Source organism: Tiliqua scincoides, chromosome 2 (assembly GCF_035046505.1).
Source record: "Tiliqua scincoides isolate rTilSci1 chromosome 2, rTilSci1.hap2, whole genome shotgun sequence".
Classification (NCBI taxonomy): Eukaryota; Metazoa; Chordata; class Lepidosauria; order Squamata; family Scincidae; genus Tiliqua; species Tiliqua scincoides.
Genome location: NC_089822.1, coordinates 82,027,243 through 82,047,251, shown reverse-complemented (window position 1 = coordinate 82,047,251; position 20,009 = coordinate 82,027,243). Strand labels below are relative to the sequence as shown.

Here is a 20,009-nt window from a genome sequence, read left to right as displayed (position 1 = left end):
TTGATAGTCGGAAGTTTGCTTCATAGCCCTCTTTCTGCCTGGGAACCCTGTCTTACTCCAGAGACTTGCCTGGTCTTGCCTCCCTTGCCCTGCAGCTCTTGCAACAACACTCAACTCAGCACAGATGGAATGGTAACCTTGGTTGTTGGCACAGCCTCATCATCAACCCATAGACTGCCTGCTATTTTTCATTGTCAAGTACACAGTCAAATTGAAGAGACACTCTGAACTTGTGACTTTTCTTCTCTCTGGGTGAGCACCGTGTGAGAGTGGACTGAGTCAGTTTTTGAACTGCTTCAGTGGAAACTTGTGATTAGTCTTGGGCCTCCTTCCCAAACAAACTCCTTTAACTACCACATCAGCTAATCACACTGCCAGGAGGCCAGGACCTTCTTCGAGCAGCTACAATGCCAGTTAGGAGGGAGTATTTGGTGCAAGTGACTAACCCCCCCCCCCAAGTGAATGATGTGATCATGTGGCCTGCCTCCAGTTTCACCCCTTCCCAGTAGCTCTTGTTTCAAGTGACAGAAAGCCATTTGTCCACTACAATCATTCTCCATTGTGCAAACCAAGGAAACCTTTCTCTCTGCTTTCCAAGTTAATTCTTCAACCTTCCTCCCCATCCCTCCTTCCTTACACCCCAAAACTCCCACTTCCTTAATCCCAAATTTCTCTGGGAAACCAACATAGTTTCTCTGCATCTCTTCCCCCACTTCTTTTCCCCTTCTGTGTTCACACTACTACACCCTGCTTTTCCCTTCTAAGGACTTCTGAGCTCCTTCCCCCCTTTTTCTCTTTTCTCCCTGTTTCAGATTGGGGTCTAACAGCAAATGAATGGTAGTGAGATGCATTGTATTGTTCAGCCAGCTGTGAATGAGTGGTTAAGTTAGGCCTAACTAACGCTTAGTTAGGCATGGTTTTATTTGGTTCCCTGTTCCCCATTATTGTTAGCTATATCCACATTAAATTTGTTTTGTTGTACCTTTTTATCATCAGCTCCCTTGTCCTTCCCCACTGAATCATAGAACTGTGCCATTGGCCACTGCACTGGATACCAGCACACAAAATCCCATGTGCATGATACATGTGTTTAAAAAGTATACCCAGTAACACCAAGCCCCCCCTCCCCAAAAAATCTTGAGGATCAGGAAACCTTTTGGAATGGCATGGGATGTGGCACAGGAAGATCTGTTGACAGAGAAAATAGCCAAAAAGTGCATATAGGGTGGTGTTCATAAGCAAAGTTGTGCTCATGGAAACAGCCCTCTGCACATCCCTTTTTTTTTTTTTTTGCGATTTCCCTCTCCCACAACAGCTCTGTGTGCTGCATGCCATGAAGCTGCTGTTAAGGGGACATTCTTGGTTCAAAAGTAATAGGCATCCTGTATCCCATGAAGTGAAAGCCCAGTGATTGCCTACTCACTCAGACAGGTCCATGTGATACTGTCTCCCAGCCAAGTGTTTCTGTTTGTGGTAATGCCAAGGTTAAATGCCAGATGAGTTGCCCTTTGCCTGTCTCCTGCTGCGGTTGGGTACTTATAGGACAGCTTTGTGGAGAGGCCATTGTGGGCCCTAGACCAGCCTCTCCCTCTTCCTTTGTCCCTGCCATGCATGTTACTGGTCGATCATGAGTACCTAGCTGGTTAAGGTGAGCCCCTTGGCTGGCCTCACACCTGTCTTGTCTGGCTCCCAGCTTGCATCTCTGTGCAGTGACCAGCTCCCTGCTTTGAGAGAGAGAGAGAGAGAGAGAGAGAGAGAGAGAGAGAGAGAGAGAGAATGTTCAGTTCAGAGATGCAAATGCCTCCTAAAACAGCTTTGGCTGCATCCCTTGTGAAGGGTCTTTTATAACACTGTTCTGAAAATAGCACTTTCTTTTTTAATCTTTTCTCTTGAGATTTGTCTGTGAAGTAATGTTGGTTTTAACCATATTGGTGAATATGGTTGTCTGTTATTAAATTGTAGAATTGTAATGACTGGATTGTGGTCGGATACAATGATACATCCAATATCTGTAGCTTTTACTGTGTGAGTAAAAGTGTCAGATATTAATATGTAGTCTACTCAAGGATAAGCCTTTACAAATCTCCAGTTCTCTACAAGTCATAGCCATTCAATAATCCAAAGCCTGTTCTATGTTTTAAGGAGGACCCTGTATCACCAGGTTTTCAATTAATATTAGGGAACAGCACAAATTGATGTTGCCTCCTTTAAATTCCAAAAGCTTTTGAAAGCCTTGTTGGGAAATATTAATTGTCCTTAATTAGGGCAATATAAAATTTTACCCATATAAAATGACTGTAGCCCTTTTGGGCTCTGAAACATGTTGAATAATATTTTCATTGTAAATCAAAGGATTTTGCCACTACAGGTGAACCCTTGTTATCTGCAAGGGTTCTGTCCCTGGACCCGTCGTGGATACCAAAGTCATGTGAATTTCAGGCACCACCAAGCTCCAAACATGAACGAAGTCTTGCTCTGGTCATATCCAGAGTCATTCTGAGGACCAGCTGAAAACTGGAAGTGCCTTTCTAGGACTCCTGGAGGCCTTTCTGAAGCCCGTAGAGACTGTACACAACTTCCACAGGCCTCAGAAAAGCTTCAGGAGGTGACAGAAGAGCACAGCTCTGGTTGATTCTGGAGGCTTCAGGTTGGGCTGAATCTGGCTCAGTGGGGTCCAGAGGACCCATTTTGAGCCAAATCCTTGAATCCAAAATTCTTGGATAATATAGGCTCCACCTGTACTATAATGCTGGTCCTCTTGTATTTGAAAGTCCAGGTCCAGAGAACTGATCTCCAAACTAGGTTCGTCTTCAGTTTGCTTTTGTGATGAGATCTTACAGGAAGATTAGATGAGGATTGTCCCTCTTTATAAGTGCACATACTCCATGTCTTTTTCAGTATAAAGACATGCACTATAAGTGCACTTCTCCATGTCCTAACCCCTTAATTATAAGTAAATATCAGTGCATGCCTATAAAGATCTACTCAGCAATAAACCCCATTGACAGGCCAATCCTAACTAAATTCTCCAGCACTGATGCAGCGGCATCTGGTGGGGACATTTTGCTTGCTGTACATCTCTTTGAAGTAATCCCCAGCAGACACAATAGGACGACTCAGGCCTGTGCCAGCAAAATCGCTGATGCATGTCCATGTTGCCCTATGTCGGCAGATCAGGCCCAGGAAGGGGGATAGAATATGGCACACATCACCTTAAGTGCGGATCACATAAGGCCAGAGAGGTATGGCTCCATGCCACACACCCTATCATCAGAGTTCTGGTTTCCATAGTAGGGGATTTACAGCCCAATCCTGAGCATGGTGCCACAGCAGGGTGCAGCAGCGCCAAAGCGGCTACTGTTATATCCTGCTACCATGGGGCAGCCACCAGAGGTCTCCTCAGGGAAGGGGAGTCTACCCTGCATAGTTGCACCACTATCAGAGGCATATCAGCACAGCACTGTGCAGGCATCCATAGTATGTCTGTCAGCAGAACTGGGGCCACCAAGGATGCCTGTTATAGAGCTGGCACCCAAGGGTGTGCACCATATTCAATGCCACCCAGACTGGCATTGCAGAATTATAACATTGCACCATAATTTGGTAGAAGATTAATATATCCTCTCAGTAACTTGCTGGACAGTCAGCAAGATGACATAGGAGTAGCTGGAATCCCCTCCAATCAGAACACACTAAAAAATGGAATTATTACAACACCAAGAACATATACTGTAATTATAGCCAAGGAAATACAAAAGAGCAACATTGTTCCAGAGTCACAGGAAACAGGTAGGTAGAAGAGATCAAAAATCAAAATACAGAAGGTTCAGAGCCACAGGAACTGAGGCAGTAAATTAAAAGACCCAAGTTCTCTGGTTTCCCTCTTGGCAGGAGATGCAGCATGACTTCAGGGAGGAAAGCTTTTCCAAACTCAGGGCTGAACAGTTCTAATGAAAACCTGAACTGCAGATGCCTATGAAACATCTTCACTGATAGAAAATGCGAAATTGACTGGAGGGCAGAATCTAATTTAGGAATGATTCCTTGACATAAAGCTGAGCAAGTCTGGGCATGCCCTGAGATGGTTCCCTCTGATAGGACATGTAGCAGGGCAAGTCTGGACTTGTTTTAGCTGATCAGCTGCCTGAATGGAATTGAAATAAATGACAGTGTCTGAATTGAAATAAATGACAGCTACAACCACACAGCCCAATCTTCTCAGAGTGAGTCCCTTTGAATTCAATGGTGCTTACTCCCAGGAAAGGGTGCATAGGATTGCAGCCCTGGATTCAAATGTATCTACTCACAGAGGAGGATATGAAAGGTCTATCAGCTGACATTATTATACTCTTCTCTCTCCATGGCACACAGGCCTTGTTTCCACAGGGGCTCTTTATGTATGATGCCTACCCTTGGGCAGTCATGTTGGCTGACAGGTGTGTCAGCCCTTCCTTATCTGCATGGCCCTGGTATGTTTCCCAGGCAAGAGTGTGGCTGTTTGCAAGTTACCTTTATTTGTTTCCAGGGGAGTCAACTCCTCTCCTGGAGCACTGCTGTGGTTGGCGAGTGGTAACTGTGATGCCAGAGTCCCTGTAGGAGTGGCCGTTGCTGTTTGTTTGCTCTTTTCTCTGCCGCTCTTATTGTGCCTTCGACTTCTTTATGAAAGCAGAAAGTAACTGGCCACACCACTGTAAATAACAAGATCATAGGATTATCCTGCCTGGTGTTTTACCCTGCACCTAAAAATGTGCATCTGAAGAAATAAACAAATACAGACAAAAAATTGGCTTTTTTCCTGAGTGTATGCTGGTTAGCAAACCCTGATTTGTTGCTGGATAACGTGCTGAAATATGTACCTTCAGTCTAGCCATATGAACAGTTGTCATGCAGGAAACATCACTGTTGAGAGTGGTGCTTCTCATTGGTCTTGCTACACTGGGACTTCAACCAGAAGCCACCCAGACGGCATTGTCTCTTCTGCACACACTTGTCAAACAGAACCATCCTGCTTAAGGAGAAGCAGGCAGTGACCTGAAATTTATTGATTTATGGGATTGTTTATTATTCCTTTCCTTCCCTTCCCTTCCTCATAGTGAGGCACCCAAAGCAGCTTACAATAGATAAAAAAATACAAAACCCAAAAAATACAGTAAAAATGCAATAATTTCAACAATGCAGTGCATCCAATACAGAATACACCCAACACTTGGCACAGCCAAGTAATGGGTGCAAGTAAGGCCTAGCTGTGCCACTATGCCGTCAGGTATACAAAACAGTATTAAATAAAACCACTAATATAAAACAACATTTAAAACCCTTAAGAAACAGCAACCAAAACAAGCAAGTTTTGTTGTCAGTAAGTGTAAAGTCATGCACATTGGGGCAAAAAATCAAAACTTTAGATATAGGCTGATGGGTTCTGAGCTGTCTGTGACAGATCAGGAGAGAGATCTTGGGGTGGTGGTGGACAGGTCGATGAAAGTGTCGACCCAATGTGCGGCGGCAGTGAAGAAGGCCAATTCTATGCTTGGGATCATTAGGAAGGGTATTGAGAACAAAACGGTTAGTATTATAATGCCGTTGTACAAATCGATGGTAAGGCCACACCTGGAGTATTGTGTCCAGTTCTGGTCGCCGCATCTCAAAAAAGACATAGTGGAAATGGAAAAGGTGCAAAAGAGAGCGACTAAGATGATTACGGGGCTGGGGCACCTTCCTTATGAGGAAAGGCTACAGCGTTTGGGCCTCTTCAGCCTAGAAAAGAGACGCTTGAGGGGGGACATGATTGAGACATACAAAATTATGCAGGGGATGGACAGAGTGGATAGGGAGATGCTCTTTACACTCTCACATAATACCAGAACCAGGGGACATCCACTAAAATTGAGTGTTGGGCGGGTTAGGACAGACAAAAGAAAATATTTCTTTACTCAGCGCGTGGTCGGTCTGTGGAACTCCTTGCCACAGGATGTGGTGCTGGCATCTAGCCTAGGGATTGGACGAGTTTCTAGAGGAAAAATCCATTATGGGGTACAAGCCATGATGTGTATGTGCAACCTCCTGATTTTAGAAATGGGCCATGTCAGAATGCCAGATGTGAGGGAGGGCACCAGGATGAGGTCTCTTGTTATCTGGTGTGCTCCCTGGGGCATTTGGTGGGCCGCTGTGAGATACAGGAAGCTGGACTAGATGGGTCTATGGCCTGATCCAGTGGGGCTGTTCTTATGTTCTTATGTTCTTATGTTCTTAAGCAAACAAAAATGCAGGCAGGTATCCAAAAAGAGAAAAAATCTTTGCAAACCAGAAAACTAACAAATTACAGCAGAAAATTCCAAAAGTGGCCTTTCAGAGTGAACCACTTCTGGCTGTGGACAAGGTGGGGTGTCAGGTTTTTAAGTGTACCCCAACAACAGAAATCCCTCAAATATTAGTTAACATCGAGCTAGCACTCTGGCAGCCCAATCCTATGCATGTCTACTCAGAAGTAAGTCTTATTAAAGTCAATGGGGCTTACTCCCAGGAAAGTGTGGATAGGATTGGGCTGTCAAACTTTTAACACTGGGACCCACTTTTTAGAATGATAATCTGTCAGGACCCACCAGAAGTGATGTTGTGACATCATTAAGCAGGAAAATTTTTCACAATCCTAGGCTGCAATCCTACCCACACTTACCCAGGAGTAAGTCCCATTGACTAAAATCATATACACAACAGCCTGTTAAAAGTATAGATTCCCCAAATGCAGTCACATACCAAGGCAGCATCAAGTCTGCCATCAAGTCAAGCATCAATACTACATTAAAAATAAAATATTGAAGTGAATGGGGACCCACTTGAAATTGGCTCATGACCCACAGTTTGAGAAACACTCACTAGCATACAAGAAGTCTGGTTTGGCTAGTCAGCCACTCCTTGCTAGGCTACTTTCCTGCACTCAGGTTGCTTTTCAGTGGGAGCATTAAAAAAAAAAAGTGTGACACTCACAGCACTGGAGCGACTCGTCCTGGGTAATGCGCAGAGCCGCTCCCAGGCAGACTGGCGAGGGAAGTTCCCCAGAGGGCACGCTCAGTGCCAACCACTCAGCTGTTGAAGAAACCGCTTGGGACGCATGCGCTACACAGTATCCAAAGCAGAGCTTCTTTTCGCCATTCCTGCGGCCACCGCGGGAGGGAGCCCGCGAGCAGACCCCAGCCGGCTCACCAGCGCTTCGAGGAGGGCGGCAGACAAACATCTGACGAAGCGCAAGGTCGAGCCAGGCCAGCGCATAAAAGTGCGGAGAGGCGCCGGTCACTCGTGCGCAAGTGTAAAGGTGAGGGGGCAGAGAGCGCGCCTTGCAGTCCCTGCGAGCGGCCAGACCTGCAGCGGAGGAAGGAAGGACGGGCGAGGCCCGGCCAAGTCGATGCCCCCGTCCGGTGGGTGGATGCTGCTGGAGCGACCATGGAGCAGCCAGGTGGGGACGAGCGAGCTCACCAGCTGGCCAACGCGGCTGCCCGGGGGCATCTGGAAGAGGTCAGGAGTCTGCTAGAGAGCGGGGCGGACCCCAATGGCGTGAATTTCTTCGGCAGGACCCCCATTCAGGTGGGTCGCTCGGGGAGGATAAGGGGAGGGGCAGAGGCTCTCAGTAGAAGGCGGTCCAGTCGGAGTCAAGTCTCAGGCTGTAATCTTATCCACACTTACCTGGGAGTAAGCCCCATTGACTGCAATGTGACTTACTTCTGAGTAGACATGCATAGGATTGGGTTGTCGGTCAAGCCCACTTAATTCAGCAGGATTGGACTGCAGGATCCGATCCAAAACGCGCTGCTTCGGCAGCTGACCCTACTACAATGGGAGGAGGGGTTGGCTGACTCGCTTCAAGTAGTTGTAAAGCTGACCGTCCACCGACTCCCCAATCCCCCCCAGACGAAATCAACAACAGAGAGTAGATTCCAACCCCCCCCCCCACACACACACACACTCGAAATACGTGTGACTGAAGTAGGTTCTGCTCTTTTTCAGAACTTTTCTGAAAAACTTCTTAGCGCCCGGACCCACTTTTTTAAATGCCTCTTTATCAGGACTCACCTAGGTTTACCAGACTTCGAGAAGGAGATCTAGAAAGAAGTAACATTTTATTTATTTATTTAAAGTAAAAATGATTAGAAAAAGACCCTCAAACATGTGACTCTCAATATTGACACATGCTTGCAAACTGCAGGAGCTGAGCTCTTTGCAGGGTAATGAGGAGCTACAGTTTTGAGACGGAGGCTGTTCAGGCAATTGGGTATCTGCTCTATCTATTACCCTTTGGCAACCCACCAAAAAGTCAGGTCGCGACCCACCAGCGGGCCCCAACCCACAGTGGAGGAACCGCTGTTCTAGTGTGTTTTGGTGTGTGTGTGGTAACGATGCCTGCCCTTTTACACGCCCTTTCCGCTCTCTTGTCCCTCCTTCTCGCCTTGGGTACCAAATATCCCCTTCCAAAATCAGATGACTTGGTCTGATGCGCTGAAATGGGGAAAAACCGGTTCCACGCCCACGCCGAGATCGCCATTTAACGCCCTGGGCAGCGCGCATCGCCCTTCGTGAGTACACTCGGAACAAGGGGTGTGTGACCAAGGAGATCGGAGCGATGTAGCAGGTTCCCAGGTCCTTGCTCCACACTTGAACTCCCTTCACAGGTGTGGGGCGGAAGGATCCAAGGACCTAGGAGCTGTAGAGAGATCCCAACAACAGAAAGGAATCACCTTTGCGGGGTAGAAATATATTTTTTTCTGGGGTTTTATTAAAAGTTAAATGCCAGCGAAAAGGAGCGACCCTGTCACCTACGATCCAATAGTGCTGATGTCCTAGTGAGGGTTTCGAAGCCCCCCCCCCCCCAGGCTGCCCTAGCGATGCAAAACATGTTTTGCAGCAGAAGCCTAGGCATGTCTACTCAGAAGTAAATTCCATTAAACTCAGTGGGACTGACCTGGAAGTGAGTGTGCATCGGATGACAGTCCTAGGCTCCAATCCTATCTACATTTACCTGGGAGTAAGCCCCATAGACTATAATGGGAGTTACTTCTGAGTAGATATGCAGAGAATTGGGCAGCTCGAGGGAACCTTAGACTAATAGCGGAAGCTAAGTGAAGCCTCGATCTTATTCATCTCGTCTAACAAGGGGGAAAGGCTGATTTAAAGAGGGACCTGGGATTTCCCTTATCGGCGTGACTGGGTAGCCGAGATTGCCATACCAGAGACGGCGCTTCGCATCGCTCACAGCCTCGGAGGCGCTGCTTGGAAAAAGAGTCCTCTTTCTTATCAGAGAGAGCAAGGATTCGTTGGCAGAAATCGTGCATCGTGTGGATTTAGTGACAACCGAAAGGAGGACCTTTGTTCCTCCCCTCCACCGCCTTTCTAGGAACCGAGGTCCACGGAACACCCTGCCACCTGATGGGAGAGAGCTAGAGAAAGTTATATTGATATTTGCATTTCTTACGCTTGTGATCCCAAGGCTGTGTGATCCTATGCCTTTGGGAGTACGCCCCCTTGTAAAACAATGGTGGTGTGTTTTTTTTCTTTTGAGTAAACTTGCATGTGCCCAGACAGTGGAACTCTTGCTTGGAAAGAAGTCCCGTTGAAATAAATGGGACTAGGGCTGCCAGCCTATCCACACATACCTGGGAGTAAGCCCCATTGACTATAATGGGACTTACTTCTGAATAAACATACATAGGATTGGGCTCTAGGGCTGCTATTCTATCCACACCTGGGAGTGAATGCCACTAATGGAACTATAATGGAACTTGGTTCTGCTTAGAAGTGCATAGGATTGGGCTGGCAGTTCCCAGGAAATACTTTTGAGAGCCAGGGTGCCTACCCCACTGATTAGAGTGGGAAGCCTTATCGGCTTATTTTTAGTGGCCTGGATTGTGCCCCATGATTTTCTGAGCCAGTCACCACAGAGAGAGGCTGATACAGTTCTGGGTCAATGGTTAGGATGCACGCTAGTTTGAAACGTGCTAGGTGGATCTAAAGAATGTTCCATTTGCCGGATGCCACATTACCTGCGAAGGGAGTTCCCAAGAAAGTATGGCACAAGGAGCATTGAGTAACCTTCCAAATAAATACCTGCGCACGGACGGAATCCAGATCTCGACAAGAACTAGAAGCAGCTTGGATCTACACGGACTTACTGCAGGTTGGCCAACCAACAAGGGCACTTAAGCCATCGTTGTTACCCAGGGGAGACTTTCACCTTGTTTTAATTTAGCAAGGGTGGCTTTTCTTTTAACCAAAGTTGGTTACATAAGAAACTGTCATGATTGCAAACATTAATATCATACCAGCAGGGAACCGTTTCCATTGCTTTAGGCTGCAATCCTATCCACACTTACTTGTGAGTAAGTGGCCCACTGGCTGTAATTGGACTGACTTCTGAGTAGACATGCATAGATTGAATTTACAGCCCAATCTCATGCATGTCTACTCAGAAGTAAGCCCCATTAGCATCAATGGCGCTTACTCCCAGAAAAGTGTGGATAGGATTGGGCTGTCAGCCAGCTGCAGCAAAAACGGAGAGTCTTGTCGCCCCTTGAAGGCTACCAACTAATTTTACCAAAACCTCGAGTCTGCAATCCTGTACACACTTACCTGTGAATAAGCTCCATGGACTTACTGCTTACTTACTAAATTCTAGCAAGAGAATTTACTTACTACTTACTGGATTTACTTAAGCTTCATGGGGCTTACTGCTGAGTAAACAGTCATCGGACTGAGCTGCAAGTGGACTACAGCCCCCACTTCATCAGCTGCACCAAGAGCTGGTGTAGGATGGACTTCGTGGTGATGATAAAGGGGCTTCGAGCACAATCCTATGCGTGTTTACTCAGAAGTGAGTTAAATGGGGCTTATTCCTAGGAAAGTGAGTGTAGGATTGTAGCCCCAAATCAGCTGAAGTTGGCAGAGGTGTTTGGAAATGGTGCTATTTACCTTACTCAGAAGTGAGCCCATTGTGTTCAGTAAGGCTTAAGCTGTAAACCTATCTCACTCGCCGGGAACAAGCACCTCTAGGAACGGGTTGCGATCCACGAAAGCTTCTGCTGCAAGGAACTGGCTGTCCTGCAAAGCCCCACCAGGCTCTTGGTCGTTTCCCCCAAGGAGTGTCTCGTGTTTGCCGAAGCCCTGTGTGGAAAAAGCAACTGGGAAGGCGCTGGTGGGGACGCCAGCCAGGACTCCTCCTGCCCGCCTTCCGGGAACGGAGATGGCCACTACACGGGGGAGGCCTGTGCGTGTGGATGCCCACATCTTTGGCAAACTAAATTCCAGCAAGAAGGGGCCACAGCTCAGAGTGGCTCCCTGGTCCACGGTGCCAAGGAGACGACAGCACCCATTGGTGGCGTCGATGCGGTTCTTTCCGGTCCTTCCCCTTGTCTGGCGTGAAGGCACCTCCGCTGGGCTCGGAGGAAGAGCGCCCGGCGCGCCAGCACCGTCTTGGCACCTCAGGAGAGGTCGATGCTCGGGATCCCCTCGCTTCCCTTCGTCGCTTGGCCACCATCCTGCTCGGCACCAAGCCCGGAGATGCGCAGTCCTCCCCTAGCCAGTCTTCCTGGCCAGTGACCCCGTCGGTGGGGCTCAGTCCCACGTCCACTGGCCCAGAAGTCTTCCTTAAAAGCACCCCCTTATTTGGAAGTCAGGCCCCTTCTTTGAATCCAGCGGGAATGTCTTCCCAGGAAGCCAGCATCTGGATCGTGCACGGCATCGGGGCCTCTGGACCTTGAGGCATCGGGGCCTCAAGGACACAACTAGGGGTCCTTCAGACTCTCCGCTTCGCCCAGTGTGTGTCCCCTTCCTCCTGGAGTCCCTTCCCCTTGGTCCTTTGCTTCGGGCCCCTCGCATTCCGCCTGGCTCGTTCCTTTGGGTGGGGTGTGAGAGGCGCGCGTTTTTGGGTGCGCCGCTTTTCTAAGCAATACCTCCTTGAGCGCGTCTCCCCTCAGCTCTTGGCAAGGGCGGCTCAATAGCCTCGATTCCGCCTTCCTGAGCCCAATGCACGTGCGAACAGGCACCTCCCGCGTCCACGGGCTGAGTGAGCTTCTTGGGAGGAAACCAGGGCTTCTCCAGTCCAAGCAGCAGAGCCAGCCTTCCCCTATTCCTGCTACTGGGACTTCTGGTGCAGAGCCGCAGGCTGCAATCCCATCCACACTTATTGGGAGTAAGCCCCATTTACTGCAATGGGACTTACTTCTGAGTAGACATGCATAGGATTGGGCTCGCAGTCCCTGCCTGGTCACCTTCCTGCCCTTCCACTGTTTTTCCCCCCTCTCCTCTCCTTCTCTTATCACGTGCGTGGATCCCGTGGAGAGAGGACAGGTGGAAGCTGGCGAGGACGAGATACAAGGGGGGAGGGGTTCCAAGGAGGCGCCACCAGCGGTCAAGCCTTTGGCTGCCCCCCACTGGTACAGCCGCTCGCAGGGCAGCGCTCAGGCCATCTGCTGCCCCGCCACCGTCCCTTGGATGGCTTGGGGCGCTTGGACAGAAGGCAACAGTCCAGAGTCAGCCATCCTAGGCTTGAAGAGACTCCCCCACAACCGGAGTCAACAGTCAGTTGCAATTCCAGGCCTTTGGAAAACATTCCCCCTTTCCTATGGCATGCATGTCAGTAGTTGGGGTGGATCAGAAGCAGAGCCCCCCCCCGCCTTTATATCCTTCTTTTCTAGTTGTTCCCCCCCCCCCCGCTTACCTTTTTGCCTAAGGGACCATTAAAGAACCAACGGGCTACCCCTCAATGTACCCCCACCTTGAAACTCTCAGAGCAGCCCCCGAGAGACCCCTGCAGTGTGGTCCATGAGCAAGGGGGGACCACTGCACTGGCCTGGAAACGCGGGTCTGGCTGCTGTTGCTGCTGCCGTCCAGGCGGTGGGAGCTCTTCCCCAGCACAGGCCATCCTCCAGCACGGTCTCCAGGGCACGTTGGAAGACTTCTACTCCTTGGTGTCTCCTGCAGCTGCGATCCTGCACAATAGGCTTGGAAAGCCCCTGCCACTGCAAGGAAAACGCAAGGGGCTTTTTGAAAAACAATCATCACGCTTCTAGCACGCATCTTAACTGCTGAGGAGGCAACGCTGACTATGTTGGAAGTACGCAGAGAAGCTAGACGCGGCAGGGCCTCCTCCGCAGCGACGCCCTCCCGGTGGAACGCTCTGCCACTGCAAAGTTCTCTTGTCGGCCTTTCCTCCCCCCAGAAAATGTGCAAAGTCCTTGTTTCAATCAGGAGGGCTGTGCATGAGCTGGAGTTGAGCGGCTATTGGCTCTGTTCAGATGGAGCGCTGAGTGAGCTTATGAAAAAGGACCGCTTTTTCTAAAACTCTGTCATGGACTAGTAGTCGGTGGAGTAACACACTGGAGAAGTGACACGATTCAGAGGCGGGGGCGGGTTGGAGTCAACTCAACTGGAGGACTCACTCAACTCAGACTCAGTTGGAGGAAGGGGTCTGCCTCCTTTTGCCCCTCAAAGAAGGGGGGGGAGGAATAGCATGGAAAGCCAAGTCCTCCTCCAAGCACGGAATCAGCATTGAATTAGCATTGAATCAGCAGGCTACTACTCCACTACTTCGACCTGCCTTGCAGAATCCGATCTGACATTCCTATCAACGCAGCACCCGCTCTCCAGCCCTTCCATCTCCTCCCCCCTAAACCTTTAAGGTTAAATTAAAATTAATTTAGCCTTAATTTCCAGGTTAAAAAGAGATGGTTCCAAGGCCTTGACTTCAGAGTCCCGCCTTTTGCAAATGCAACCTGGTACAAGCGGTGTAATAATCTAATCAAGCCAGCGAGACCCAAATATTTACTTACAGCTCAGGTCTTTGCGTGGCTATTCAGAGTAGTAGAATTACTCCCAGGTAAGCATGGCTAGGATTGCAGCCTCTGAGCCCAATCCAATGCATGTCTATTCAGCAGTCCCATTATAGTCAATGGGGCTTGTTCCCAGGTAACTGTAAATAGAATTGCAGCCTTAAGCAGTGGGTTTTTGGGGGGGAGGTGTCTTGCAATGAAGACTAAACAGTCCATTGCTTTTAACCATCCACTTGTCAATTTTTCACCCTTTTAGCACCTTCAGTGCTATCTAAATACGCTGCAGTGTTTCCCAAACTGTGAGTCAAGACCCACCAGTGGGTTGTGAGCTGATTCTTGGTGGGTCATGAAAAAGGTTTTGAAACAACAACAAAAAACTTTGCAAGCACCCTTGCCCAGTTTGCAGAAGAAAATGGTGAGCTGGAATGCCAGCCTTGTGGTATGAGCTAATTTTCATATCCCTGATGAAAATGTCCCATTTTCCCATTTTTTTAAGTAATTGACATGCTGCAGATCATGTGTGAACTCAGTTTCAGCCTGGAAGTCCCTAACTGCACATCTTACTCTCTAGTTCACCTTTCTGGGTACCTTGGAATAACTGCAAATGTTTGGGGGGGAAAGTCCTTGAACTCCATGTCTAAGGAGAGTCTAGCAAATGCCTACACACACATACTCTGTGTAGGGTCTGTAGCAGCCTCAGGATCACATGACCCTGATTATTATGAATTTGTATTTATTATTCATAATAAATACAATTTCTTTCTAGATTCCTTTTTGGGGGGATCTAGTGGGTCATGATAAATTGTCGTTTTAAAAAGTGGGTCCCAGTGCTGTTTGGGAAGCACTGAATATAGCATTTGGAGGAATAATATACAGAACAAATTCATCCCCAAATAATGAATGTGGAGTTGTTCCCCTTTAAGATGAGGATCTTGCAGGGATGGGAAAATCCATCCTGGCTTGCCTTGCTTTGCCAAGTCACTGCCCCCCACTACTCAACTCAAAAAAGAGCCATAAGGGGGTACTTTTTGAGTCACCCTTTAATGACTCTAAAGCACTCAAGTCCAGTAGCCTCCCCCATCTGTTTATTCACTCCCCTGCTGTCCCCACCCATCTGTAAATAGGGCAGGAGGGGTGGGAGGGACTGCAAGAGAGCAGGGACAGAGGTGGCAAGAGGAAGGAGGGTCACAAGCAGCAGCCTCAATGTTTTCCAGGACAACCTGATCCTTTGCAGCCCTACTCAGAAGTAGTCCCACTGTAGCCAGTCATTCAATGAGAATTCCATCTCCCTTTCCATGTGAGTGGCAAGCCTGATCACTATGAACTTCTCCTCTCCCTCCCTCCCTGGTCTTCTCCAACCAATCCTAAGGTAAGAATCCCCTTGGTGGCTCCTCCTACTCTCATTCAGCCAATGAATATATGACAATGCCCATCCTTTGTCCAATGATCATCCATTCCTTCCTTCCTATCAGAGATAGGAAAAGAGAGCCCAGTCCTGCCTCCCCACTCATGCTCACATTAACCCTTTCCTGCCTCCCAGCTGGAACTTAATTGCTGCACTCCCCTTTGGAATGCTTGCTCCACAAAAGGTTTTCCATGCCACAAAAACAGTAAGCAAGTACACCCAGACACAGGCAGGTTTGAGTCAGCACACGTGGGGAAGAGTGCTGTGTCAGGGGAGTCTTTTTCAGAAACTTCCATGAGTGCAACTCATAAGTCACCCAAAATCATGCATTTTTGCGACTTGAGTCCGAGTCACTGACTCGAGTTCCCAGCCCTGGGATCTTGGCTATCGCAGCTCAGAGAATGCTGCAGTTGTAGGTATATAGAGGCTACAAAGGCCAGTCCTAATGATGGCTCACCTCAAGCTCCTTGCTCATCTCCTCCAGGTGATGAAGATGGGCTGCCCGCAAGTGGCAGAGCTGCTCCTCCAAAGCGGAGCAAATCCCAACCTGCCAGACCCCTCCACCGGCACGCTGCCGGTGCATGACGCGGCCCAAGAAGGGTTCCTGGACACACTGAAGGTCCTGCTCCAAGGGGGCGCTCGCCTAGACCTGCAGGACCACTGGGGGCGGCTCCCGCTGGATCTGGCTGAAGAAAGAAAGCAGGACCACGTGCTCCAGTACCTGCAAGGGTTGCCTGACTGATGCGGTTCCATCTCTGAGTTGGAAAAAGGAGAGAGAGAGCACCCCCTAGGGGAGAACGACGAACTGAAAAGCTACTGCACAGGCCCTTGGGTTTGCCCTAGTAGAGGTTGGTGCCCTTGAAGCTGTTTCTGCCCAATGTTGCATATACACAACAGGGATCAAATGTGTACATGTGTGGGCTGGGCAGAAATGGGTTAACCTAGATGTCCTCAGAGGTGAATTGAAGTTGTGGTTGTTATTCAACAGTCAGTATTTATATATTGCTTTTCAACCAAAAAGTTCACCAAGTAGCTTATAAACAAAATCAAGTCCTTAAATGGCTTGCTGAACTTCTTACTCAGCTCTTACTAGACAGCACAGATTGCTGGGAGAGTATTAGATTTTGCAGACATCCCCATAGAAACAGTGTCCAGGTGTGGAGAACTAGCCTATTAACCCCCAAGGTGATATCATAGCCTCTCTTTCACACATGCTAATTTTCTTCTGTGCAAATTGGAAGAAGGGAGTGTTCAGACAGGCACTCCCCCCTCCCACCTGCATCTGCTCTGCAAGATTTCACAAGAGCTGTAGTGCCTGATCATACCAGGCGTGCAGATTAGTTGTGCTTATTCACTATTCCTTTGTTGCTTTTCTTTATTAATAATAATAATACATCATTGTTCTGGGATGTGCAAAGTGTTTACTGTATCAAATGGACAAAGTGCTTAGCAATACAGTCCCTGGGAGATAAATAGCCAGCCTCTCTGCCAGCTAAATGCATTACCTGGAAGTGGCTTTGGTTTGCATTTGCACAACAAAGGTGATGAATTGCTTTTACTTAAAGACTTCAAGGGGTACTTTAATGATCAAAGGAAAGGATGAGAGACCCAGATTGATAGACCCAGGTTTTGTGCCTTTCCTACAATGCAAGCATATACTTGCTTACTCAAAAGTAAATCCTATAGTATTCAGTGGGGCTTACTCCCAGACAAGTGTACATGCAGCCCAATCTAGCAATTTTCCTATTTAAAGCTTCTTGCTTTTGAGAGACAAACATCTCTCAAAACTGCAGAAAGATTAGTAAAGAATGCATGAGTATTCAATGGGGCTTACTCCCAGACAAGTGTACATGCAGCCCAATCTAGCAATTTTCCTATTTAAAGCTTCTTGCTTTTGAGAGACAAACATCTCTCAAAACTGCAGAAAGATTAGTAAAGAATGCATGGGTGTTTACCCATGATTGTACTTTCTTGGATACAGTCCCATTGGCAATGTGTACTACCATGGAAGCATCTTTTACATGAAGATGAAAAGCTGAGAAAATTACATATGCAATTTGCTAAACAGAGTCTTTGTAACTTATTTTATTTATCATTTGATTCTGCTCAGCTTTCAGGCAGATAATGTTACAGGCACAATCTAAAGAAAGATAAAGAAATCTAACAGTACAGTCCTATTAGGTACATGTTTACTTAAGAGGTAAGTCCCATTATGCTAAATGGGATTTAGTCTCAGGCAAATGTGTGTAAAATTGCAGCCCAAACCAGAGGAATTAAGGGCACAGTTAAACACGTACTTACTCCATGTTGATTTCAAAGTGATTTGCACTAATGTAAGGTACAGTACATGTGTTCACTTGAATGAAGATATGGACAAGTTTGGACAACACTATTCAACAAGCCATCTGATCATGTAAAGAGCATGTACATGCAGGTTCTCTCCCCCCCATGAGAAGGGACAGGGACACACGTCCAAACTGCCTTGATTTTGCAATCAACAAACTACTTTCAAGTTGGAGCAGTTGGAATGTTCCACTCATACTTTTCCTACTTTACCTGAGTCTACTTTAGAAGAAGGCTACCTCCAAATGCCAGATGTAAGGGAGTGGCATCAGGATACATGTCTCCTGTTGTCTTGTGTGCTTCCAGAGGCATCTGGTGGGCTACTGTGAGATACAGGAAGCTGGACTAGGTGAGCCTTTGGCCTGATCCATTGGGGCTCTTCTTATGTATGACCATGCAGGGATGGGTGGGATGTGGGAGGGAAATGTGCACCTACATGCTCCCCATGTGATTGGTCAATGGTATCATCCAAATTAACTCATTGTAACTTAAGTTAACCCTCTGAAAGAAATTCACTGCTGACAGCAATCTGGGTTTATCTTTGGATTCAAGTTTAGATCCTAATAGTTGGAATTGGTGCTCAGTCAGGCATATTTTGAAGTAAAGTGACCTGCCAGTAAACCTGTGGAGCTGGTCAAATGGAAGATGGGATGTGCTATGTGCTGCAGAATAACGGATCTGGAGATAAACCTCACATCTTTTGACTTCCCATCTGAGCTGACCTGAAACTGACATTATGTATTGCTTGCTCTTGGATGCGGATGTATGTGCCACACAGCAAGTCACCCTTTTGATGGTAGCAAAAACAGGGGTGAGGGGGTTGCTAACTTACAGCTGCAATTTTTTTTACTTAAGAGTAAGTCCTCCTGAACTTGAGGGGGCTTACTTCTGAAGAGATGTGTACAAGCTTGCACTGTAGCTGATTCTTTGGTTCAATTTCTACTGTATACTGAAGTTGATAACTTCCTTGTTTCTTATTTTCCAATTCAGTGCCTTATTGTAATGGCTAACCTTCAGAAAAGTGACTTGCCTTGGATCTTATGTGGGCAAAGGAGTGAATGCTCAAGAGCTCTGATGCCATTAAGACTACAGTTTCGTGCATATTTACCCCAAAGGGAGTCTACTGAACTTAATGGGAAACTAACATCTTGAGGCTCATGTTGTGTGTGTGATTGTGATTCATCAAGATTGACGACTAATATTCTTATCTTGTAATATATCATCCTGATGCTATCACAGCATACCCACATTTTATTACTGTTGACGATTTGTGTTTTAATAAAAACCTTTTGATCCTTTTGATTTTAAAGGTCTTTAATTAGCAAACCTGAGAAGTGATTTATACACAGCAGGAACTTGCTTGACATTAGGGTTAACTATGAACCAAACACAAGAAGCCTAACTTGTTTTGTGCAATTCTGCTCCTTTCCAGTATCAAAGTAGATAATTGCAGAATGGGTTAGTTCTAGAACATCTATTTTATTAGTTAATGAAGAAAAGCAAATCAACAAAATTGCTTACAGCAATTGGCAATATGACCCAGCAGAAAGTTTCATTTTCAGTTTTTGCTCTTATGCAAAATTACCTCTATTTATCTACTTTCTTTCTAATCAGACAACTGTGAACACACACCCCCTGCAAAATGCCTACGTGGGTTCTACATTCATTTCACATAGCATATTTCCACTCCACAGACATATTGCAAATCACTGTGTGAATTGCTGTGATCACATGAATGTTTATGCTGTGATAAATGTGTTAGTCTTTAAGGTGCTACAGGAATTGTAGTTTTTTGTTTGTTTTAATTAATTAAAACAGCTGGCAGTTGGTAATTACATGTTTCCCATGTAATTACCAACTGCCACTGGGAGCAAGGAAGCTCTCAGCAGGATAATGAAAATTCTCATAGAAAGTAGGCACACTGCTCTCGAGCAGAGATATGACTGGGATGTGGGAAAGTGACATAGGATGCTGATGTAGTATATAGGTTAGTTTTAAGACATAATGCTGAATTCCAGCAGCATATGTGTACTCCAAAGGTCGACACTTAACACCAACAAAATAATGCTATTTCCAAACCTGTATATCTTTCATACCTCCAACTTTGGACTGATCGTTGGGACTTGATTAAATTGAAATGTGGAAAAATTTCAGTGCATTTGATGACCTTTTTATTCTGCTGTGCTTGGGCCCAATCCATAGGGGCTGAAGAGACTAAAAACAGGTCTTCAAAGCAGCCCTCCTTTGAAATAACAATTATATACATATGTATATATTATTCCAAAGGGGCTTCCCTCTCTATTTAGACTGTGGGCTGGGCTGAAAAACTTATTTACTTCGGATCCAGTTTCTCAACAAAGGAGAGTGACTCATCTTCCCAAAGGAGTTAGTGCTTAGCACTTGTATACTGTAGTGTTCTGTGAGTATCGTGCTGTACCCTAACAACAATC

The 20,009-nt window shown here is 47.0% G+C and overlaps 1 protein-coding gene across 1 annotated transcript; it reads left to right on the top strand.

The window, feature by feature from the left end:
• The first annotated feature begins 7,437 nt into the window (after nt 1–7,437).
• LOC136638553 (cyclin-dependent kinase 4 inhibitor B-like) lies at nt 7,438–15,958 on the top strand. Its single transcript, XM_066612596.1, has 2 exons — nt 7,438–7,578; nt 15,701–15,958. Exons 1-2 carry the CDS (start codon nt 7,438–7,440, stop codon nt 15,956–15,958), a joined length of 399 nt encoding a protein of 132 aa, XP_066468693.1.
• Nucleotides 15,959–20,009: the final 4,051 nt, after the last annotated feature.

Coding starts and splice junctions, on each gene's coding strand:
- LOC136638553 (XM_066612596.1), top strand. CDS start 7,438: ATGGAGCAGCCAGGTGGGGACGAGCGAGCTCACCAGCTGGCCAACGCG. Junction 7,579..15,700: donor TCGGCAGGACCCCCATTCAG/GTGGGTCGCTCG, acceptor CATCTCCTCCAG/GTGATGAAGATGGGCTGCCC.